Below are 25,377 nucleotides of genomic sequence, written 5' to 3' on the forward strand. Positions count from 1 at the left end.
CCCCTTCAAACGCTCATTTTATCAGCATCTCTCGACAGAAAGGTGGGCGTGTTGCTGCTTTATTTAAAGACTCATTCAGTGTGAGCAGTTACCAGGTGAAGATTTTGACACCTCTGAATATCTCTGACCTGTGTTGAAAGATGGTTCAAGAAGGCCTACTGTGATCAGGGACATAGGGGACACGTAGGGGATCAAAGGTACTGGTTCTCTTCAGGCCATGTCAATGTGAGTAGGACTAAGATCAGGCTGTTGACTCACACTTTGATTATTTTTAAAAGTAAAACTGACACCAACGCACCAGAAAAGGTCAGAACTATAGCTGGCAAGCAGAAACCACCAAGGAGAAACATCTCAGGAATCAGAAAAGAAAACGCAGGAAGGCTGAACTCAGGGTTTTTAATCTTGCCTATTTATTTATTATTTATATGTTTATTTTTTCTTTCTTATTTGTTACTTATTCTATTTTTAAGAGATGTGTCTTCACCTTGTGCCTAGAATTTTCATTGTATCATATACAACGACAATAAAAGGATTTCTATTCTTTTCAAAAGCAGAAAATCTTTGGGTTCGTTGTGGGATCTGTGTAGAGGCGTCTCTGAAATAAATCAGGCTTTTTTGTCTTTCTTTAACATCATCAACAGGAATATCAACAACTCTCATGTCCCCTGACTTTCCTCAGTCAAAATAATGAGTGTAATGAGTTTGTGTCTTTGTAGTGGTTTCACTGCTGATTTATTCAAGTGTTTCACCTGAACCATAACAGCCATAACACTAACCCCAACCCGAACCCAAACTCAGCCTGAAACCAAATGACATGCCTATAAGTGTGGGGTGTTTTTGTTCTCACAATGCAATATCAAAACCACGCGCGCACGCGCACGCGCACGCACTGGGCTTTTGCTTGGGGGAAGTTTTGAACGCCACACCATCATTCCTGGATGTGGCCACTTGGAGGCGCCCGGCTCATACTTTGTATGTGCGGGGAGAAGTGTAGGCTGGGAAAGAAAGTGGGCTTGGGAAAGAAATCTCTCCCCTGAACTGTTTACCCTGACGTCAGTTTGCAGAACTAGCTCTGCCCTGTCTCCCCTCAGTGTCTCCGAAACTCCACTCAGTGAAAACTGAGGGGATAGATGGGCTCGGCTCTACTTCTTGCGCGCCCGGAGCTCACGGAGTGAATGAAATGATCCCTGCTGCGCATTCAAAGTGGACTAAAACAGCTACACGATGAACACCTGCGCCTTTCTGTTGATTTTAACTGTTCAGATCTACGCCGATGGCATCGAGGGGCCAACAGGTAAGACGCATATTCGTCTCGGTGCCCCAAACGCAGTTGGGAAGTTTTTCTACGTGGATGAAAGTCCACTGAGAGCAAAAGCGGGGGGAGTCTGGTGAGGTGGGCAACTTTGTGCCCTCTTCCTCTTAACACGTTGCTGCGTTTATCTGCGGATTACTGCTGCTTTCCATGAATTACTAAGGAGACAGTGCTCACCTTCCCCTGGTAGAAAACAAAAAATAAATTCTTTAATAACTTTGTACACTGAAGTGTGGAGTTTTTATTCAGTGTCAGGCACCTACAGCAAATAATGTTGGTTATTCAGGAGGGATCTGCATCTGGCTGTTATGGGAAAGCTCCTATTTCCCAAAACAGCCCAATTCAACGCGCTGCTGCTGCTGCTGCTGCTGCTTTCTGTTATTGCTCAACACATTTAAAGACGCCAGGTGGAATGAAGTGTGTCTGACATTGTGATCCGAAGTTATAAATTTGTTCATTCAGATCCACATTTTTTTCCCCCCCTTTAAAACACAATGAGCGACAGTCCCTCCACCTTTAGGGAGTTCAATCACTATTTCTCAGCATGATACGTGCTGGGGTTGGCTTGCATTATTGTTGACTGAGTGACTCATTTAAAAGTTGGCATTTTAATTAGGTTTGAGGCATTTCAATGCTTATTCATTTGCTTTGCAACTAAATTGTTATAATAATATCTCAGACCTTCCACACACTGTGGGGAAGTAGGTCCCTTCTCAAGGCTGCTGGATCTTTCTCCTGACGTGATGGGCTTCCTTTGGTTTTCTTAGGTGGTTTATCTGTAAAAGACTTTTTATGCTGATAACTCGGCTCCAAATCTTCCAAGATAAGGAAAATTACACAGATTCAAATGGGTTGTAGAGAGAAAAGTCGTCTTTTCTGTTTTGTGAGCCAACAGGCTGGATTGCAACAAGGTGATAATGTGTTTTTCAGATGATGGGATTAAAATTATACAATTATACAGGTTGTTTCCTATGGTCCCTATGTCATTTTCACAGTAGCTCTATAGCGGGATAAGGGAATCTACCCACATGTGAAAATCAGCCACGTACCAGGGTGATGGGAAGAGAAGGAAAATAAATATCACTGATATGAATCAGACATGGACCATTATCAAAATCTGCTGTTATTCACCGAATGCTGTAAGTCATTTAGGAAATGTAACTGCAGTTCTTTGTATGAATGCTATGAATGACTTGGGTCCCTAGGAATCCATTTGCATACACATAAAAGTACTGTGAAATGTAAACTAAGGGTAACAGGGCAATAGTACTGACAATATTTACACTAGAGGCTGTGTCACGGTGCAGCGCGGCGTTTGGATGTTGAAAGAAAGCCAGATTGTGCTGAGGTCATGAGGAGAACTGACAGTGCTACTGTCTCATGAGAAATGGGGAAACCTACTAATGCTCAGTTTGACACTGGCTTGTATAATGCAGTGTGAGCGACAACAAAGAAGGAGAAACAACAAACCCATGCAGGCAGAAATGTGTATTGTCAAGAGCTGAATGGAGCAAATCATTAAAAGGAATGGGCTGAGACATGAAGAATTAAATCACACACAGGTAATTAAAAGAACTCAGTGGAACAGGGACGCTTCACTACACGGCTGTGTGTGAGCGTCTGTCAACAAAAATTTACATGGTGTTCGTTTTTTAGTTTGTTGACTGGAGTGCTGCAAGCCTCACCATCTGTGCTTTTTACCTTCCCGTTAGCTGCTAGTAGTTAATGCTGCCAGCTTCTGCTGCTTCTCATCTATGAGGCTGATCCTCTGTCCTGACTCCCTTCATGCTTCCCCCCCTGACTATAGGAGTGGAAATCACTGAGCAGAAATGCAGCCTTGACTCCCACAGTCTTCAGAGTGTCTCTTTTGATTAACACTTTATTGCTGTGATTTTTCAAGACCACACCTTAACCTTGAATGTTTAATGGTATTGAAGACTTTTCACTCCATCGGAGATTTCTTGTCTTTTTCACCTGATCTAATCCATATTTACCATAACTCTTTCATGCTTTTGCCGCGCTCGGCGCAGGCTGTCAGTTCAGGGGAAGTGAAATTATTAGAGGCTATGAAATATGGAGGCTCTCTGCCGCACTGGGCTGATTACAGTGAACTTGATAACAGGAGGAAAAATCCAAAATTCCCATCACATTTATTCAGACACAAAGAGGATATGAACATGAAAGTCCACTTTCTCACTGTGTGTTTAAAGCCCAATCTGACACTTTCACTCCTCTGTTGTCTCGTATGGGAATAGAATAGATGTTACCTTACCATCTGTCTCCTCTATTAGCAGCAAATGTTGTCAGCTGAGTGGTGTAATTATCCTGTGTCTCATGACTCATTTCCCAGTTTGATCTAACGTTAAGGCAGAACATCCTTTTTGCTCATTTCGGTGAATATCATAACATGTGGATCGAGATGAAAAGGACTGCGGAGGCCCAGACTGTCTGGTTAGAAGGAATGCATGGAATGAATAATACTTTATTGCTCGGAGTTTACACTGCCTGAAACGTTAGCAGCAACGCTGGGTAAGGTTATCAAGGACCACCCGCAGGGTGAAGCAGAACTGCGACAACAGTTTGATAATCAAGGCATTGTTATAGTCATTTTAACCAGACATGCCAAACATCTGCTGGTTTCACTTTCTTAAAAGCTTTTCTTTGTCTTATGTGACAGTAAACTCAGTGTTTCAGTGGTTTGGACCATTACTGAGACAAAATAAAACAAGATATCAACTTCGGATGTGGGAAATGACTGTATGAAGTGATTAATTGAGAATATACCTGGCAGTAATGAAAATAAGGCCTTAAAAGGGTTAAATACATTAGAAAGAAGCCCACATATAGTGTACAGGTTCATGTGTATGTGCAGGAAACACAATAGGAAAACAGATTAAACAGGATTTAAGGATGATTTTATTTAAAAAGCAAAAAAAACCAACATCTATTTGTTTAAATGACTGAACTTAATATTAAACCAGTTTCTTCAAAAGCAAAAGGATTGTTCTGACACTGTGTAGGTGTGATTATGGTGCCAGTTTAAATTGTTTATCTTTACAAAGAGTCATAATTGTTAAGTTCTTTACTTCACAGTGGCAACTCGTGTTCCGTTTTTATTTCATTAGCTCTGTTAACTGTTAACTGTGGTACACATCTAAGTGAATTTAAAGAAAACTCCGGGGATGCATTTGTGAAGTGTTGTACTGTTGTGAGTACAAATAAGCGTGACGTAGAAAATATTGCCTTGCACCACAGAGTTGCAGCAAACCCACAGGGTGGAAGTATTCCCTGCAGGAGTCAGGCTACCGTCTGTGGATCGAGGGAGAAGGGTAGTGGGGATTGGGCCTAAATCAGACTCCTGAAAAGACTGGTTGATTTCCATCTTTGTGGGATCACGGGCAGTAATTCAGAGAGCAGATGGAAAACTTTGCAACAAGGAGCCAGGGTACTGGAGGGGAAGAAAACAGAGGAGAGAATTTCAGAGAGAGTGAAGTCAGGGGTGACATAGAGATTTATTCAGATAGATTGTCAGGATGTTTTGTTTTTGACTGAGGTCACAGCAGGACTCATGTTGGGCTCTGTGCCTGCCATTATGCCTTCAGCACTCGTGTGTGTGTGTGTGTGTGTGTGAGATTAAACAGGGTGTGTATGAGAGGAGTCCTCTGCTCTGCAGGCTGTCTCTTCCCATTTCTGTCTCTGATCTATTGTAATGTGGGGCTGTGTGGAGGAGAGCCAGCTCCCAATTGGCTTACGCATCTCACAAGACTGGAAGATAAAATATGTCCATCTAGTTGTGTGTATGCAAAGAATTCTGCTAAATACCAACTGTCATGGTTGGTACTCTTCATCAGTGCAAGCATGTGGCTGTTGTGAACCGGTCTCATTTCATTTGAGCTGTGCCGAATGTGCAGAGCCTCCTAAACTGCAGCCCACAAACACCTCGTGATTGTCGAGCTCAACTACTCCACGCTAAGCACTTTCTTTTTTTTCCTGGTTTCACACTCAGTGAGTTGTGACCTACTCAGGTGAAGGATAGTTTGCACTCCTGGAAGGTCAAGTTCAGATTAGCAGCCATGTTTCTGAGGCAGAGCAGGTTGTTACCTCTGAGAACAGGGCGAAGCAAAAGTAGGATTGTTTCTGTTGTGCGACTGTGCATGTGCTCCCCGATATCAAGTCGCACTGACCCAGCCCAGAGCTCTGAAAAGGATCCACTTGGAGGGTAACCAGGCAGATTGGGGATAATTAAAAATGACACTAATTGTCCTGTCGAGGTTTCTTCTATTGTAAGTGTATTATTAAGGGGTCCGGTATCAGGGTGAGACCATAAGAGCAAGTGGTTAGAGTTAAAGACCATGAAGTATTAGGCAACGTGATACTTGCAAATTCAGCATGGCAACGGTTCACGAGTGCATGTTTCCATTAGCATTTAGGTGAAAAGGACTCAAGTCCAAAGATTCTCATTCCAGACAATGTGCTTTCATAACATGTATGGCTGAACATTTGGCATTTCATTCTTTATGCTGTTTTTGCCCAGGCTCTTGGATGCACAGGCCATTTGCTGCTTTAATTAGAAGCTTGCACTCTGTGTCTTATACTATGAATGTTTTATCACACTGAAGTGAATACAGTATATTAATACATATGCAAATGGTACTTGCATATGGTTCTTCTACATTTGTGTGTGTGTGTGTGTGCATGTGTTAATCAGCACTGTTGTTTACTAGCACCTCTTTCTGTAAGAGCAAAGGAAGGTCCCACAGTGCTGAGTGACTCAACCCTGACAGCAGTTGTCGCCACTATGAGCTCTTCCAGAGTACTGTGACACCTTGCAGCATCCAGAAAAGAGGTGCCAAGACTGAGAGATTTACAGTCAGTGGCCTGTCGTGGCCTGTGTCTTCATTTCCACTTTGCAGCAACAGCCAGAGTGAAGGCTTCTCAGCTCCCTTGGCCAGGTGTTATCAATGTGGTATTGATCTTTCAAACTCCAGCGAGTTCATTTTACTTAAATTTGATCAAAGTGGCATCCTGACCGTAGCCTTGCAAGTTTGATGTAAGAGTGGGAATTAGCCAGCCTGGCAGCCGGGACTTGCATTACGTAAGCGCATACAAGGAGTCTGGTCTGCAGCAGAGGAATGTCAGCAGGATCGTGTAGCGCAAAGGACAAAAACAAGTAGAAATCCTCTCAAACATGAAAGAGTCAACCTCATTTCCATAAGAAGGCTGCATATATTACATATAAGCTACAAAATATCCTATTGGTGCTCTGGTCAAAAATGACAGGGCTATTATACTCATTATCACTTAAAAGCATATGTTTTACTTGAATAATGGACATGGAAATTTATCATTGAGCACAGATGGGCCAGTGTTTATAGCCTGGATATGAAGAGACTAAGACTCCGTAGCTCAAGCAAACACGTAGATGTGTAATTATCCAACAAAGGAACGAGCAGGGCTGTGAGTTCCTAGTGTTTTCTTCTCTGAGGTAGCGAGATCTCAGAAAGTGGGTCTGCAAGACTGATGCTGCGAGTGCTGCTCCTTATCGCCTACCCAGAGGAAAGAAAGCCTCCTGAGCAGTTTATATTTAGCCCACTGGCCATATTTCAGTTCTTTACCTTTCTGTCTGTGTCAACAAATTTGCAGCCAGCTTCTTCAGGCCCTCTGTTGTTGTGTGTGTGGAGTGTAACAAATGCTCAGGTCACTGGAGTCAAGGGTTCAGAGTTTAGGCCAGGATTGCGGTGCTGTTGACTGATCTGTTGTTGAGCCATCACTATAGTTCTCTGCATATGAAACCCCCAGTGAAATCCGCAACGCAGACTCTCCTCTAAAAGCCAGAACAGCCTTTTCAGGTTCACCTTTCTGCCTGCTGGTGTAATGGATGCAGGCTTTAGGTGTCTTTGTGCCATGATGGTTGATCTCTATTGGGAAAGTGGTATTTCTGGCTTGACCAGTCCCTTTAGGGGAAAAATATCCACCCAGACACCCGTCAATGAACCCTAATGTCTCTCACACTTATTAGACTGACACTCTTTGACATAAACTCTATTAGGACAGTGGAAATTGAAGAGCATTAAAGTGTAACAGAGCACGGATAATGTCTAGTCTGTTGAATTAAAAGAGCACAGTATCTGAGGCCTCGACAGCATGAAATCTAACTAAAACTGAGCTGTATCTGCTCAATTATAGCATAAAGCATAGAGCTTCCATTGTACGTCCCTGTTTGCTGTTGAAGTGAAGGCATTTTGTCTGTTTTCATGCAGCACAGTCTCGTGGCACCACAGTGACACTCAGCTGTGACAGCTGCTGTTGCTGGTGGGTTATGGGTAGGTCATGGCAGCTGTGGTAGCACAGGTGCCAGCTGGCAGTAAATCAGTCAACGGACTGATTTCAGACCTGTTGAGCTCATGTAACATGTATGAAATGCTTGATCATATTAACAAGAATAATTTAATTGGGTTTTAGGAGTTAACTTGAAATGTTGCACTTCCATGAAATCTTTAGATGAGGTGAAAACCTCAGACACGTGGACAGGAGTTGCACGGTTTCCATCACAGGGGCATGGACGTTACATTCAGTTTCATCACCATTGCATGCTGGGAAAAGTCCACACTAGTCTGGGTTTCTAATTTTTGTTTTTATTGTGTAATGCGTGCGATTATTTTGTATCAACTCCCTATTTAAGTAGAGACAGTGAATATGCAGAGTATGAAAGTGTGATGTTAGCAGCACGCTGGTTTCTCACTGGTTTGCCTAAAAAGCTTTTGTCAAGTGATGTCAGTAAAGAGAGTTCGGGAGCTCAGCTGGATGCTTTGTTCACATTCAGGTGTTGAAGTGAGTCAGAACAAAAGCAGAGCTTATTGATTTCTCAAACACAGCCTGTCACAGTCAGCTTATTGTCTTCTTCCTCTTGAAACTCTCCTTTCGATCCTGTATGACCTCCCGTCGCAATCCTGCTCACTTTGTTGCTCAGGGGATAGCAAGTACCTGTTTCATAAAAAAGTTAAAAAAACAAAACAAAACATCCCTTTCCCTCTTCACTTTGTATTGTTCGACATTTCAGGAGTAAACCTTGAATTGCTTGTCCTTTTAAGCCACTTCCAGTGTTACAATGAGCAGTGTGCATGATGATTCATGTCACTCATTAACAGCTTATTCATTGAAAACAGCATCTATTATTCATTTCTTTTGCAAAGGTGCCGTAATTGTCTGAGAGAAAAGATATGAAGCTCTATTTGCTGCCCAGTGTATTTAAACAGTGTGTGAGTTAGTTTTACAGTCTAAATAAAGAGAGAGCTCCTGACCAAAAGAATATGTGTCCTTCAGCTTCCCATCACGGCATTATCTTTGTGTCCTACGGAAACTGGTATAATACAATTTCTTGTAGGTTCAGCACTTGCAGTTTTATCTTTGGGGCTGCTTGCCAGGGAGGATGGTCTTGACAAACCTTCCCTCAGGACATGCCAGCCTTCAACAGCCCTCCAGGGTCCTCCTGGGCTGGTGATTGCTGAGCTGCCTGGCATTCCTGGGAGACAGCTCGTCAAACATTTGGAAGGACCTTTGTTTGTTGCTGCGCCGGTCACCTGACTGAATACAGCAGTTATTCTATACACATGACATATGTATTTCGACTTGACATGTCCAAACCAATACGGTTACATTTAAATATGCTGTTTTGGAGTTGCCATTCATGCTGAACTGGCACTGAAACCTGACCTTTCTCCACACACTTTCCATGGGCGATTCTTAGAGCTGACGTGGTCATGAGAGATTCAGAGAAATGCTGACACCACTGTTGTAATGTGATCTACTGTAAATCTGTTGGCTCAAGGGGCCTGCAGATGCCAAGCGGAGGAGATTTCAGCGCTTCTCTGTTGTTTTGGGGATTTTCATTTGAATGGCACACTTATAAAGGAAGGCTAATGTGGATGGAACGCTTTCATGCCATTTCAAAAGCGAGGACCTACAGCAGCCAAAGGCAGTGCTTCACATAAGTGCAAAGCCAGAAATATGCAAGAATGTCTGGGGAGCCCACGGGGTGTCTTTAACAAAAAGCTTAATTTAAAAACCACAAACAGAAGATTATAATTATTTCTTAGCCATTCTCTCTATGTGTAATTGTGTGGGTGTCTGTATGCACATTGGTAAGTGCCCCTGGTGTGTGTTTTGTATAAGTAGACAGGCCAGATTGGTGATTGTTCCCACCTGATTATATGTAAATATTTGCTGAACTCCTTTGGCCATTTTGAACTTCCATAAATCACAGCCATGTGGATTATTATGGAGCTTTTGTTTGCTTTTTTTTGTGTAAAAATGTTAATGAAAAAATTAGCATAGTGTACTTAGGACATATTCCTGAGATGATAAATACATTTCTCTGCAAAGAGCAAAAAACTCCAGGCTTTGCTATAGAGCCATTGTGCGTTTAGAGAGTGGTTGGACACGGAGTGTGTCAGAGACCCCAGAGCAGGTGGGCCCTGGCCTTTGTCTGTCCGGACAGCCAGGGTAATTAAGAATCAGCTTAGGCTGGGATTATGGCTGGAAGTAGGCTGATCACAGGGGACAGGAGAAAAGGTATTAGGAAAATGGTGGGTAATATGGGTATTACTCTGCTTAGCCGTGGTATCATGTGACAAGAAGACAACTGACAATGGAGCCGTGTTGATGCTGAGATCCTTGCTCTGTGCTAATAGGCTTTAGTGCAGATAGCTTTGTTTATCCACAGTGTGCAGCACTCCACCTTCCTGGTTTATCTCCCTTCCTCACACATTCAAACGTTTTATAATTTGTCTTAGCCTAATTAGAACATTTTTGCTGTACGTCTCCCTGAGGTATTCCACCAATGTACAGACGTATTCGCCTTACACCAGCACCTTTGAAACGAAACATGCGTGATTGTTCATCGCTCATGAATGCACACACACGCATACATGCTCTCGCTGTTGAAGAGATATTTTGGTGGATTGTAATTAATGTTCTCATTAACTGAGTGAACGAGCTGTAAGGCAGAACTAAAAGCCCGATACCCTTGGGCCCTCGCCCTCCTCTGCTTTGGGAAACATGTTCGTTTCAGTTAAAATGGATAGTCTGTATTTGCAGAGTAGTAAGAGAGCTACTTCCTTGTTAGTTCAGCCTTTTTGTTGTGATCTGCGTGCAGAGGTAACCTGATGCTCGTAGCCTCTGCACCACCTCCATAAGTGAAGCCATTTGTTGCCCTTTAGAAAGAATATGGAACCAAGCCAGCATGAATAATAACACTGTAGGAAAAGGGTTTATCTAAACACAGAAAGGCTGCATCACATGACCCAGCTAAATCACCGCATTACTCTTACTTACAATAAACCTAATCAGCTCTTTATGCATTAGAAAACATTCCTGCAGGTGGATAGTTGGCAGAATTACCAGTGCACGATGTGCCACAGCCCTGCTTTGTTTTGACCTTATTGAGAGGGAGCAGGGAATTGTTTTCCACAGTCTTTAAGAACTAATCCCATCACAGGGACTGCACAGCATGGAAGGCTAACCCAGTCACATCTGAGGTGCTGCTGGCAGAACAAGAGGCAGACAGGAATGTGTTTGTCTGGCTAACTTGGCTTTATTCACTCCTGACTGGAAAAGCCAGGGAGGAAAACCCCTCCCAGACAATTTGACTTCTTAATTCCGCTTTCTGAGCCTGAAGAAGGAGCGAATGTCTGAATCTGCGAGCCCCTATGTGTCAGTGAAAGCTTTTCGATTGGGATTCAGTGGTGGTTTGGGAGATGCAGTAGTGGCTCAGACCGTCATTATGGCAGATGAATTAACTAGGTTTTACCTCTCAGAGGAGGGTTCCTCACTTCACTGGCTGTCTGCCGGCTTGGTTGGGCACATGTGCTCCTGGGGGAGAGGGCCTATTCAGTGCTGAGGCTACGAAACGGAGGATTTAACCCAGTCCAGTGAGTCCCTGTGGCACCGTAAACTCCTGCTGAAGGATTGAAGATTGGTTTGTCTAGCTGTCCTTTTCCACAGACATTGGGAAGAAAGAATCTTTCTTGCCACAAATGCCTGTGTCTGTACCCGTGGTTAATATGTTCTGGTTGAAAATAATAATGAGAAAAGGGTGTGTGACAGATGAGCTTGGGTAGTGGGTGGATGGGAGTGGTAAAAGTATTGAGTGCTCAGGTACTGTATATTGTATAAGTCACTCTTTGTAAACCTCTTTAACTAATAGATTATCAATGCAAAATTAATTATTTTCTAATTAATTTGAGATATTAACCAATAATACCTAAAACTTTTGCAACGCCAGGTTGTTGCAGATCCCTCTGGCTAGTCATTGTGTCTGCTGTTACAGATCTCATTAAGTCATTATTAAAGAGAACTGAATGAAGTCATTAATAGATGGACTTACAGCTCTTCTCTAGAAGGTCAAGGGTCAAACGGTTAGAGGGATTTTCCTGATGAATTAAGGAGCTAAAAAGACAAAGCAAATAAACTGCTAGAAAAGGATAAATACCAGCCAGTGAAATATTTTGCAGCCTGACAGCTCAAAGGTTACTGGTATCTTAAAACTGATCAATAAAATATAATTGAATAATTTAGGGTCTGTAAATGAAGTCTGTACTTCATTAGAAACGTGTAAAGTGTCAGATGTGTAGAAAGGTGTATCGATGTGTGAGGTGAAATGAAGGGGTGCCCATGTCCTAAAAACAAACTCACAGAGGCAGTTAAGGTACTTTAAAACAATTAGTGTCTAATTGCAGCAATTTTGTCAAACATTAAGGTAATTATCCTACTGGAATCGTCACTTTCTCTAGTATTAAAGTAAAGCATCCAGTGCGTCAGACTTTAAAAATAGCTTCTCCTGAAATGTTTTCACAGGCATAGTGTCTAAACATGGAGCTAAAGCAGCACCTAAGGGTGCACCAGGGCTAATGACTTCCAAAAATGTCCAGCGCTAGATTGTGCATGACGTTTTAGGGATTGCAGCTCAGCACTTGATGCTTTGGCTTCACAATAATCAGTCACCTTGTTCGTTCTTCTGAAAGACTTTTATTGTGAAACGGCTGCAGAAAGTGTGGACTGAATTACTGGAAGACGACCATGGAAGCAGCTGCTTCCTCACAGCTGTTGTCTCCTGCTGTCATTCTCCACTTTAGCCATTGTTCAGCATCTGTATTCAGCTTTTCTAGCTTTTCTAAAACGTAATATCTGTTGATACTTTCATGTGGTGTCTCACATGTTCATTTTTACAAATAGCAATGGCACAGGCTAACAGTTCCCCATGTTGAGCTGGCACAAACTGGACGTGCAGTAAAACTAGATTTCAAATCCTTCACACACATCCCTGTGTCAAGGTGCTGTTCTCTTCCTGATTTCTCTGTTTTTGTTGCCCCATCGTTCCCCCGCGTGTATCACCACTCTCTGTATTTCCTCTCTATCTTTGTCCTTGTCCTTTCAGCCTTGGGGCTTCTCGGGGATACAGTATGCTCAGTGTTTCTGGGAAGGGTTCAGTATTCTAGACAGGATGAGCGTGAGCTCAAAGCAGACGTGGCTTTGAGTATGTGTGTCTGCTCGCCTCCCCAGGCACTTATTAAGCTGATGTGTGAAGGTGTGTGTGTGTGTGTGTGTGTGTGTGTGTGTGTGTGTGTGTGTGTGTGTGTGTTTCCAGGGGCTGTGAAGGGAAAACATGCGTGCATGCGGAGGATAAAAGGCCTCAGACAGAGACATAATTTCCCAGCCTGGGGCGATGGGAGAAGGTAACTTCATTAGCCAGTTCCTGCTATACAGATTAACTTGATTATACTAACCAAGTCTCGGTGGCGACAGTGGTGCAGAGTACAAATGTCACACCTGGAATGAAAATCTGTGCATTGTCTTTTGATTTTTGTAAATGGTGTGTGTAATGGTGTGTGTGTGTGTGTGTGTGTGTGTGTGTGTGTGTTGTGGTGGTGTTGGGGGGGCAGGAGAGGGGGTTTGTAATAAAAGGAGGGAAACGGGGAGGGTCAGTTGGCACACCTGGGACATCTGGCTGCTCTGTAATTTACAAAAGTGACTCATCTACAAACTCCTTGCTGTAATCTGGTTGACGGAAGTCACATAAGTGCACACACATGCACACACATGCACACACATGCACACACATGCACACACACATGCACACACATGCACACACATGCACACACATATTTTCCCTAAGACTTTCAGGAGCACATTACCTTTGTTGCCCCTCATTTTCTTTGTTTTAACATCCCCTGTCATTTTCTCCCACTGAGATTGTACCTACAATGTCTGTTAACATATTTTTTACATGTAATGCATAGTCACACACTTGCCCTTTCATTACTCAGAGGGCAAATAACATTAACCTCTTTTATCCTGAATTGATCCACAGCACCTCTGGACTTTATTCTCCACATTAGGCGATGAGATTGGTGTGGGTCTACAGATAAGTTAGAGCTCAGCGTGCCCCTGAGGTGCGCCCTGGGTAATAACACTAGATAATTAAGATAAGTTTCGTATAAGTGCGTCAAAACAGTCACTTCATAACCATTTTTGCAGTCATTTTCATTTTATCCTCTGAGACTTTATTGAGCAGAAAATAGAGGAATTTTGTTTCCCTGGCCTGTTAGATTAGAACTGTCCAAACCTTCCACATGAAGCTGCGTGCTTCAGATTAAACTATTTAAATCTCTTGAGGGAGTTGTCGTGAAGGCCACTTTCACGAATAGCCTCGCTTCTTGTCCCGTAATGCATGGTAATAGCTTTGTGTCTGCACTTACCCGTTGAAACAGAACATTTTTTTTTTCCCCTTTGTCAGTGTGTGGGTATTCTGTATTCGGCACACACGCTGCTTTAATATAACATTCATAAGCAAGGCTTTAGTGCCAGTTCAGACTAAAAAGTATTCCTTAGCCCCCTGTCAGACTCCCAGTGAGACTATTTGTTTTTTTGACCTACAAACACTTCAGAAAAAAAGACACACACACACACACACAAAACACACACATGCTCAGGCTTGTCAGTTTCCCGGTCATGTATCCTGGACAAGTGCGAGGGGGAGGGTGTGTGTGTGTGTGTGCGTGTGCAGGTGAAGCTGATGAAATGCAGACACATGAAGATGAGAGGAGGGAATGAGAGATAAATACGCAACATCTCACATGTGCTGTTGTTGCCAGTCTCAAGCTGACAGGCCAGATTCAGCAGGATTCTGCCAAGCTGCCTCTTTGATAAAATGTTTTCAGGAAATGAGGAAAATTGAGGTGACTGCAACCTCTGGCTTTAAAAAGACAAAATGCGACATTCATGATGATGAAGTTGCCCTGGATATGTTTTCTGGAAGAGTCTTTTGGGGGTAATTTTTCTTTCCTGGGTCACTGCTCAGCAAAGATAACAGCAAAAGATTTTGTTGCTACGGGGAAAATGAGCCCATGACTATATTTACAAGTACAGATTATAATTTCAGAGAAATTACTACCCTCAAATTCCCAGAGTCACCTCCATTATCAAGGCTCTGTGTGTGGCACAGAGGTTTACCGGGGAGCCACCAGGCACCAGCAAACCCAGACAATGACAGTCACTCAGGTAGATCATTAGCGGTTATATCAACATGAAAGCTAATAACACTCCATGCTATGTTATTATCTCAGCAGCCACATTGTTTTGGCCTCTAGCAGTATGCAGGGCGGAGAGCTTCCTGTCGCAGGACCTGTTTTCCGTGCCACCTTTTGAGGGCTGAGGATAGACGGCCTGTGTGGGGAAATACTGCCCTCTCTCCACAGCCTTTGATAAAATCATCCCCATCATGAAAAATAGCTGCTCTCCTGCTGGAAATCAAACTAGGAATGGTCATGTGATCAGGCTTTTTCTACTGCCACCGAATAACAAAGAGCAAGGAGACACAGAGGTTTCTGCAGCGGCCTGGACAAATGGCTTTTCATTTGGCTTGTTGCTGGACTGTGGGCTGTGCCTGTGGTAGACGTATGTGATGTTACTGTTGGGTGATGTGATGATAGACTGTGAGACAATATACGAAGTATTTTATTAATACGAAGTAGTTTATTAATAGTTTATTAATGAAACTAATATTTCATTTTGTGGCTGGTCACTTGACATAAAACTAATGAGCAGTTTTGAAAATAGATTCATTATTGAAGTCATTTATTATTATTATTTAGCAAAATATTTCCTGGTTATGTTTTGTCAAATGTCAGAATGGACTGTTTGTTTTTTTTTGTTGGACCAACATTAGCACCAACCAGTCCCACGTCACTACGTCCACAGTCACAGTTCAAGATAGCACTTTATCCCTTATACAAACACAGTCACTCTCTATAAAACACATACAAGATGATGCAAAATTTAAAAAACACCATAAAAGCTGATGAAATGTTCATGATCCTGTTCACCATGAAAATCAAAATAATCATATAAGGTGAGGCGTCGTATTTATTTTACTTCATTAGACCAAAACAGACATCCCACCTGGTTATTTTGTCCTCTGGCTTCTCATTTAAAATAATATGTACACTGACAAACAGTTATACCCACATCATGCACTGTTATGTTGTATGCATTATACCATATAGAGGTACATCCCAACCAGGGCTGCAACTAATGGGGATTTTCATTGTCGAATCATCTGTGGATTATTTTCTTCATTAATCAATTAATTGGAGTCTGAAACATTTATTGTGAAAAACGTCCTTCGTAGTTCAGAGTGAACAGTTTAACAGTCATATATCGGGCTTGAAAAATGACTGAAACGATTCATTATCAAAATAGATGTGAATTTTCTTTTAGCTCTGATCATCACACACCTACGCCGTCCACAGATAGGTATTCTCCTTGTGTTCTCTCAGTCTCTCCACAAATATTTAGACGCAGTAGTTTCAAAGAGAGCCATTATCTCAGCGATGCTGTAGCACACATCATTTGTGCTCTAGTAGAGTGCTGTGTTAGGATTAGTATGAAGATATTGTTGGGAGGATTCCCAGTAGCACTGTGCATTTTCCACTCAGCCTCATGGTTTCTTTTAATTTCTGCACTTGCTGTGGCGAACTGAGCAAAAAGTCATTGTTACCTTGAGGAGCCACGAGCACAGGGGGGTTAGAAGAGGTGCTGATACTATTGGGACTCCTCAGTCTTTGGCTTCGTTTTCATGCAGTGCTCCTTTCACATCTCAATCGACCCGGTCCATTCATTTGACACCATTCCACCCCCCACACACCCTCAGGCTACGTGTTCACAGGGGGCCCTTATTTACATGGCCGTCTCTTTTTCTTTCCCCAGGTTTTTTCAGATGGGCTGTGGCATGTTCTTGGCAGCAGTGAGAACCCTGCATGTCTTTAGCACCCACGGCACAGCGAGCTAGGAGTTGAAAATATTTTATTTTCCTCAGGAAAACAGAGCCACGCTTCAGACGGGTTTTCTGGAGTCTCACAGCAATTGCCACAGCCAACGCTTTTTATATGCATGTGTTTGGTGCTGCTGGAGCTGAAAAAGAGGTGCTCGGTGGGCACAAGCCTATCTTCCAGGTTCCTTTCTTGTCTCGCTCTGCCTCTCCTGCAGTTTTTTCTTTCCTGCCTTCACTTCTTATTTCTCATCCCTCTTCTCTGTTTTTTTTTTTCACTTTTGCTGATGTTCCCTCAAGGAAGGGGTGAGACCCTTTCCTTTTATATTTCCAGTACCACCACCAATGTGGGATCTCACGCCGTCCTGCACGAAGCCTCAAATCAACACCAGCAGCAAGACTGGGCAGAGCTGGTGTCGTTTTGCAGCGAGAGACGGATGTGCTGTAGAGCCAGATGTGTTGTGCTTCACTGAACTTTGTTCGTGTCTGAGCGTGTGTGACTGTGATTTGTGGGGAGAAGAAATGGATGTAGAGAAAAAGAGAGGCAGGGGAACCAGCTTGGCTTTTGTTAAGTTTACATAATTAATGTTTTGTTAAACAGAACTGTGTCTATACACAGTATCAGCTCCGATCACAATTACAATTATTGTCAACAGGATGAAAACGCTGCACAATGGACTAAACCGCACATACATACAGATTGTGTTTGAAGGTAATTCAATTCCAAACAACGAGAAGCTGGAAACACTCATTACTCTTTCTTAGATCTATTCTGAGAGTTTTGAATTCTTGCATGAATTGATTGTCAAGATGTAAAGATACGTCGTGATTACACCGAATAATCAGTCTGTTGTGTTCCTGTTGTTTTTTTAACCTTCGCGTCTCCTTCCTCTCCACTTGCTGTGTGTTAAAACTGCTTGCTAAAGGGATTTATGGACAGATTTGACAAGACTTAACTTGATCATAAACTTTTGGGACAGTATAAATGAAATCAGTGTTTGTATGTGTGCCTTCCCCTGAGTGGGAATACACTTTGTCATTGAGAGGCAGACTGGCTCCAGAGGAACCTCTGTGATTAGCCTCTCGCCCCCAGGGCCGTATAGCTTTTCAGGACCTGCTCTGTCAGCACCAAACAGGACGTTTATCACACAATCCACCTCAATCCTGCAACCCCACAGTGCAGGGAACCAAGCTCATATCTTTATATATGTATTTTATGCAAACACAGAACAACAAACACATACATACTGATAATGAGTCTGTGCAGGTGTGGATAAAAATAATGAAGAGACATAGACAACAGTCCCACTGTGGATATTTTCATCTACACTAACCATATAAACACACACACACACACACACACACACACACACACACACACACACACACACACACACTCTTTTCCATAATGATGAGCAGTATGGGGGATGTATCAAAGGATCTCCAAGCTGATTTTCATATTCACACACAGACATATACAGCACAGCACATATATGAGGTCTAACAAGCTAGAGATCCTAACTAATAAATCCCCAAGGGCGTCGAAGAAAACCACAGGTTTCACAGGTTTCGGATCAGCTCCTGAACGTTGTGTACTTTATGGTACAGCAGTTTTATTTTTAATGTGTATAAATGAATATATTTACAGATGCTGAAACGAAACAGTGTCATCTCAACTCTGCATTAATTGATTTTAAGAAATGCTAAAAGCTGTAAAGAGAAAATTGACAACAAAAGTGTTGGCAGGCAATTGCTTATTGACACATGGAGTGACATTAGCTTCTTTTTTCGTGTTTCTGGGCACCAGTATAAGACCAATTATCACTATTTAGCTCTTTTTTGATCTCCGCCAACTCCCGAGGGAATTATCTGGTTCTTTGGCTGCTACATGTGGTTGGTGCTTTGTAAGAAGCACCAAATGAAGGAAGTTTGTGGGAGGTATTGTCAGTTTTTAGCACTTGTTTGCTGAAAACAGTTTTCTGCTGTGACAGTAAAAATGGATCAGAACAGTAAAGCTGCGGGTCATAAAACCAAAACTGTGAGTTGAAAGATCTTTAAAAGCAGCAGTCAGAGTTAGTGAGTAGTTAGTAAACTGTGTCTGCTGAATGTGGAAATATGAAACTAGTTGTTTCAACCTTAAGGGTCGAGCTACATCAGTGGTTTGGTTCATCAGCCTAAAAGGCGCCGCGCTTTCTTTGTCACTCTTCTAACAGCTAATAAAATTGAAAGGAGTGTTTCCTAAGCAGCGTTGTCAATTAATTTCACTACCCAGTGTTTGCTTATTTCTCTTTCAGGACATTTCAATACACATTTCAGGCAGTGATGCAGGAAATATTTTTTTTAAGGGAAAGGAATTAATTAATTATTAATTAATTAACGGTGAATGACAAGCTGTACTTTTCCTGCTTAATTAGACCCAAGACAGGATTATGTATACATAGATGCACACACTGCAGTCTGACTCACTGGACTCTGTGGCATGTGACTATAATTCAGGCTCAGTGCTCCATAAGTCATATCCATAATGCATGGCATGCAGCTGCACAGTGGTAGTTAATATTACTGAATGACTTTAATGAATAACTGCAGATGAAATGGATTTAATGTGGTCCTGACTTATTGTCTCTATAAAGTAATATACAGGGTAGTGCACTTTACAGTTCTGTTTAGAGCCAACACATTAATAATCTGAGGGGATTTTGCCATTTTGTCTTCATTATCTATAAGTTATTTAAGTGTATGTTTAGAAACCACAGTACCACTTACCATTAAATCACCGTAATGTGAATGTATTAAGTATTAGCATCTGTCTTTTTTCTGTGCACAGCTAAAATGATGAATCATTTAGTGAATTATCAGGAAATTAATTGGCAACTAGGTTAATAATTGTTTATTGTCATGATAATAATACAAATATTAGTTGGGTCCAGCTTCTCAGATGTGAAGATTTGAGGGATTTTATTTAATCCATCCATTATCTATACACTATCTAGGCTTATGGGGATCTGCTGGAGCCTGTGTTTTCTGTAATCTTATAATAAATTAAATATCTTTGGCTTGTTAGGACTGCACACTGCACTTGCTCACTAAATGTTAAATGTTCGGACACGTTTTACCATTGAATTGTTTGGGGAAGTGTCCAAAGTGGTCCAAGGTGATGTGTAAAAAGATTGGTGAAGTCAAAAAACTGCAGGCATGAGAGGAGGTGGAGCTTTGGCATCAGACACCAGTCATCCAAAATACACAGGTTTTTATATAGTCAAAAAATGTTAAAAGCAAATTTAAAAATAACCAAATAAGGAAAAATTAATTGATGTGTACGTTGGATTTTTAGTTTGTCACATCCAGCCACCAGTCGATGGCTTCACTTCTCTAGGATCTTTCACATCGTCCCAACTGACACTGAAATTAGCTGTTGTGACAACAGATTTTCCATTTTAAAATAAACCAGATTGCCTTTGGTTATTAGGAATGTTCCTCAAATACATCTCTAAGATCTCTCCATACAGCGTGTAAGCTGAATAGATGTAATGACTGCTCCACTAATCAATCTGTCGCACTGCTGAGCATCAGTTACGTCCTTCTCGTCTTTTAGCTGGAGGGTCCAAACAGAATTTCATGATTGATACTTTAACCCACTGTGCTCGATCTCTCGTGTCTCAGCTCTCAGATACTGTGTGTTTCCATGACGGCTTGTGTGAAGCCAATAACACATTTGTTAGAAGCAGGCCGAGCCCCCCCACAAGACGGACCACTCTGAGTTCATCATTGGCTTATTAGACATACGTTTGTCTTCTACCGACCTGTTGGGTCTGCTGCATGATCCACAATGCTCTCTCTCTCTCTCTCTCTCTCTCTCCACTCTCCTAATTTTTTTTTTACCTCCTCCCGTACTACTGGCAGTTTGCTGCTCATACATGAAAGACGTACGGCGACTGACAGCAAATTTGTCTCACTGAGGTTTTTGGCTGTAATTGTGCCTGGAGATATGATGACCCAGTTTGAGGCAATGAAGTGACAACTGACTGAGTTTGAACTGTGAGTCAGTTTTATTGGAAGCAGCAAAGAAATATGCAAATGGAACAAAATCTAACATTTAGAGAGAATCTGGATCTCTTTGACATCTAATGACTTGATTTTAGTTGCAAATAAATGTAAGAAGCTGCTGCCCAATAATCATTTCCCTTCAGTTCCAGTTAGAATTTGGTCCGAGTCCCTCCCACATGTAAATCTGCTGCTTGTCCCTGCCTCCAGTTGGTCGTCAGTCTCTTCTCTCTAGGTGAGTTATGTTTTATCTGTTTATTCTCCTGTGACTGACGTTTTTCAGAAGATCCAGTCTTGCCAGAAAGGGATCACCCTTGATACATTTTTCTTTAATGCTTAGAAAACTGGCAAAAATCCTGCAGCATTATCAGAATATATTAAAAATAAAAACAAACACCCAGAGTTAATGAAACTGTTTTTTTTTTGTTCTTTGTTTTTTGGCTGTGTTTTCAGAAGTGATGTGTCCATTAATTGCCAAATTGGCAGACTGTTATCTTCTTAAATGGTTGCTCACAAGACAGTCTGCTTAAATGGAGCTCATTTAAGTTGAACAACAAAACAAACTTAATGTGGGGCAAAAACATCACAAATATTCTTTAAACGTGGCAGTTATTTGTTCACAGTCAAAGGCACGACTAAATCGCTGTTCATTTCTGAAGTAATTTCTCCAGGGCTTTGTAATTTTTATCACTATTTCTAAAATTACAGACAAGAAAAGAACGGCGAAGCTCTTCAGTACTAATTGGCACCAGCAAAAGCTCCGTCTTAAATGTGCAGTTAGCAGTGTGGGCCTGTGATGGGCTCAGGTCTCAGGTGAATGACGGCTGTGAGTCTTTGTTGTTAAATGAGACACTCATGACATGGATTACCTGCTGACAATCAGTGGCAGGCAGGGCAGCAGTCGGAGTTAGTGGCACTTTCAAGGCCTCATTCCACCCGGCTGTCTTCTTCATTGCCCTGCTGGGCCTGTAAATAATGCTAATCATCAGGGATAATGAGTAGGAAGGAGAAGGAAGCAAAATACAAGCTAATCAAGAGTGGAAAGTGACAAATGGGTATATAAATATACATAAATTTGCACTTGTGAAAGATTCTGTCTAACTTTGTGTACAATGACTGCCAGGTTCCTGTGTTTACAGTGAGCTCAAACTGCAACAGGCACCATGGTAGCTGTTATTTATGCTCAGACTTCAGCCGTGATAGAAAAGGCTCCCCATTCTTTGATTTACCACCGTGTATCAATCAATCAATCAATCAACCACGTGTGGGTGTGTGTGTGTGTGTGTGTGTGAGCTTGCCTCAGACTGCTGTGCGCTGTCGTTTTACAGCACTCACATCATTAGAGTTCATACAGAGACATGTCACATGTGCCAAAAGTGGAGTAGCTGCTTTATTGCTCTGTCTGCAGATATATCTTGAAGACATCTCAGTTCGCTACTTTAAGCTGACAGGAAGCAAAAAAACTTTTAGCTTGTGATTGGATGTTAAATGAGACATGACTATTCCTTGTGATTGGAAAAAATGACTTCCCTCTTCATGTTCATGGGGTCGGATTTTCTCTCATAAAGATATTACAGTCACTGATTTAAGTACCTTGTTATTCTCTTCTATTTGTAGACACGGAGGAGTCGCTTGCACCGGCAAGAGCAAAGGTGGAAGCGAAAGTAAAGTTAAATAGGTCAAGGGAAAATAAGTCTTTTACACTTATAAATAGGTGTAATATATTTAAATGCAGACAACTCCACATTCAGGCTAACAACCTTCGGTGCAGAGGGGAGCATTTCCAAGACAAAATTAATTGGATCAAGTATCCTGTTCCAACAAGTCGCAGACTTTGCATGTTAAACACCTTGATTTGCATTTTGTATCTCTTCTTTAAAAAAACAGCCAGTAATTTGTGGGAGTATTGTAAAAGCAGTAGATCTGAATGATGAATATGTTAAAAAGGCGAAGCCGTGTTGGATTGTTTTGTCTCATTTTATCAAAGCGTCAAGCTTTTCTCCTTCACATTTTTGCTTCCATGTGTTTGGACACCGTTGCGACCGCTGTGCTGATGGGCACGCCGGTGCTCAGCCATGACTGACAAACATCCCCTCTCTGGTCCCTGAAGGAATCCGGTTTGGTTCAGAATAGCAATACCCAAGGTTGTATTTCCTCTGCATTTGAATACAGTAACGTGTGGCTCTTTCTGATCTCGATTTTGAAACAGGGGCTGTTTTTTTTTTTTGTTTTGTTTTTTTTTATTTTTTAACATTGATGTGAAGTGAAGTTTTGGACAAGCTATTTATTGGATGAACTAAAGATCAGGAGTGTTGCTAAAGGACTGTTTTTTTTTTTTTTTTACAGATTAACTCTCAGCAAGCACATCAAACATTAAAGTGAGTAACCTTCCAGAAGAGAAAGCTTCAAACCAGTGACCAAACTGATTACCCTTGCTTTCACCTTGTCATCCGATAGCTCTGAGAAGAACAGAGAGAGGGAGAGGGGAGGAGAGAAGGCAGAAGCCAGTAATCTCTGATGAAAGACTGATACTTTTTATGCAGATGAGATGCAGAATATTTTTAACCATGCAAACTCTGGTGGATAACAAATTGTTTGTTTTGGGGCTTTGACAGTTTGTTTGAATATGTAAATTTTACACAGGGAATAGGGAGAAAGGCTGTGAGGGAGGGCAGGCAGAGATAACGCCGCTCATTTGCAATCAAGTCTTCAGATTAGATGATTGTTTGTAACAGAGCAATGGGCTGAGTTTATGGCACTTAGCCTTTTAATAACCTCTTAAAATCCCCTTTAGTAGCTTTCATTTTTGGAAAAATAACCCCATTGCATGCTATTGACAGCGTCACATATGTTCCATTTAAGATTATTGCAACTCTTAATCAAAGCAAACGTATATGGATTTTAATGAATGAAATATTAAAACCCATGACTCCTATCATTTTTATGAATGCACCATCAAAGGAAATATTCTAGTTGTCTTCTGCTTCATTTCACACACTCTTCCCCAATTTTTAGCCTGCAACGTTTTGTATCTTTGGATCTCCCACCATCCTCAGACTTACTGGTGGAGCGCTGGTGTTGTTCTGGTGAAGAGGGAGCCGGACCCTGAAGGAAAAACTCTTGATTTGCCACTTAATTTAGATTCTACACCTCACCCATCTGGCCATGAGATTTGGGAAAGGAACAAAAAGATTAAGCTGGAACTATAGATCTACTATAAAGGGTCATGGTGTAGCTGCAAAGTACCTCCTCAAACCTGAATCCACACAGTAACTACAGAGATGATACCACACGGAGAGCGACTGGTCGGTGCGATGCTAGTGATAACAGGTCGACCGTGAACCAGAGGGTTGGTGGTTCGATCCTTGGCTTCCCTGGTCCACAGGCCAAAGTGTCCTTGGGCAAGACACTGAACCCCAAGTTGCCCCCGGTGGCTTTTCCACTGGTGTATGATTGTGTGAGTGTTTGTGTGAGCGAGTGGCTGAATGGACAAATAGTGTAAAAGCACTTTAACCACAGTTGAGTGTAGAAAAGTGCTATACAAGTATAAGACCATTTACCCTCTAGCAAAACCAGCACACGTCGCAAACACATTAAAGAATTTAAAAAGAGCTGCTACAGAGAATATAATGTTCAACTCACCTTTTCATGTACACTACATTCATGGATATTGGCAAAAATAACCCACATTACCACACTCCTGGGCTGGACAAGTGGCAGCAAATGGATGGTTTGAGCAATATTTGGCACAAACATGTTATGGCCTAGAACATATTATGGCCTAAAACCAGACGAACACTAAGCCTGTTTAGTTGTGAACTATTCTTTGCCACCTCCAGTTAATTTGATGTTGAGGGTACGCTCGTCCACCCCTTGTATCGTCGCCTCACAACCTCTTCTTGCCTATTTGTTCATGGTCTAAAATCAGCCTAATTCTGGAGGTGACCTGCTGCTCCTGAGATTAAGTTATGTATCATTCTCCTAATCCTTTGTGACAAGTGTGTGTGAGTGGTGAAACCAACTTCTGCAGCATGTCATCCACTAACAGATGGCATAAATCATTCTCTTAAACGCTGCATTAAGTATTAATCATTCTCTGTGCTGTCACTGTCACACTGCTTGGTAGGCCACAGGCGTGCAAAGTGTGATTAATGGAGGTGGATATATAAGGAGCCACTTTTGAGCCCCCACCCCTTTTACCTACCGTCCCCTATTGGCTGCAGCAGGACTGATGGGGCACCTGCACTTCCACAACAGCGACCTCAGAGAAGTGGCCAAATGGATCATATGGGATAATTCACTCGCTTTGATGACCAGCCGTGTCATCTGGGAAGGATGAAGCACAGGACTGGTGTGGTGTTATGTTTTAATTGGCTTTGAGTCTAGTTGGTTTTGTCTTTGATTTTCTAACAAAGTGTCAGAAACACCAGAGCAACACAACTGAACATACATAGTTTAGTTACAGTGTGAGGGACATGATTATCCCAGATATTATCTCTGTGATGTTTAGCCGTTTAGTGAAGCGAGGAAGTTTCTTGAAGTTGTCTTTAATTTTCCATCGGTTTTCTTGACAAAATTCACTGCGAAAGAACATGTCAGAACAAATTTGTGAACAGTGAAATATTTGACACTCTTGCAGGTGGTGTCTGCAGAGTGTGTAGTTGCATTTGGACTGCTCAGAAGTATTTTTGTTCTT

At 42.0% G+C, this 25,377-nt stretch overlaps 1 protein-coding gene across 1 annotated transcript in view; it reads left to right on the top strand.

Annotated features, from left to right (window-relative positions):
* Positions 1 to 1,071: 1,071 nt before the first annotated feature.
* ptprub (protein tyrosine phosphatase receptor type Ub) overlaps positions 1,072 to 25,377 on the top strand; it is a 139,120-nt gene continuing 114,814 nt past the window's right edge. Inside the window, exon 1 of the mRNA XM_026294009.1 lies at positions 1,072 to 1,294. Within this exon, the coding sequence (XP_026149794.1) occupies positions 1,225 to 1,294 (70 nt within the window). The 5' untranslated portion in view covers positions 1,072 to 1,224. The remainder of the gene's footprint in view (positions 1,295 to 25,377) is intronic.

Source organism: Mastacembelus armatus, chromosome 16 (assembly GCF_900324485.2).
Source record: "Mastacembelus armatus chromosome 16, fMasArm1.2, whole genome shotgun sequence".
NCBI lineage: Eukaryota > Metazoa > Chordata > Actinopteri > Synbranchiformes > Mastacembelidae > Mastacembelus > Mastacembelus armatus.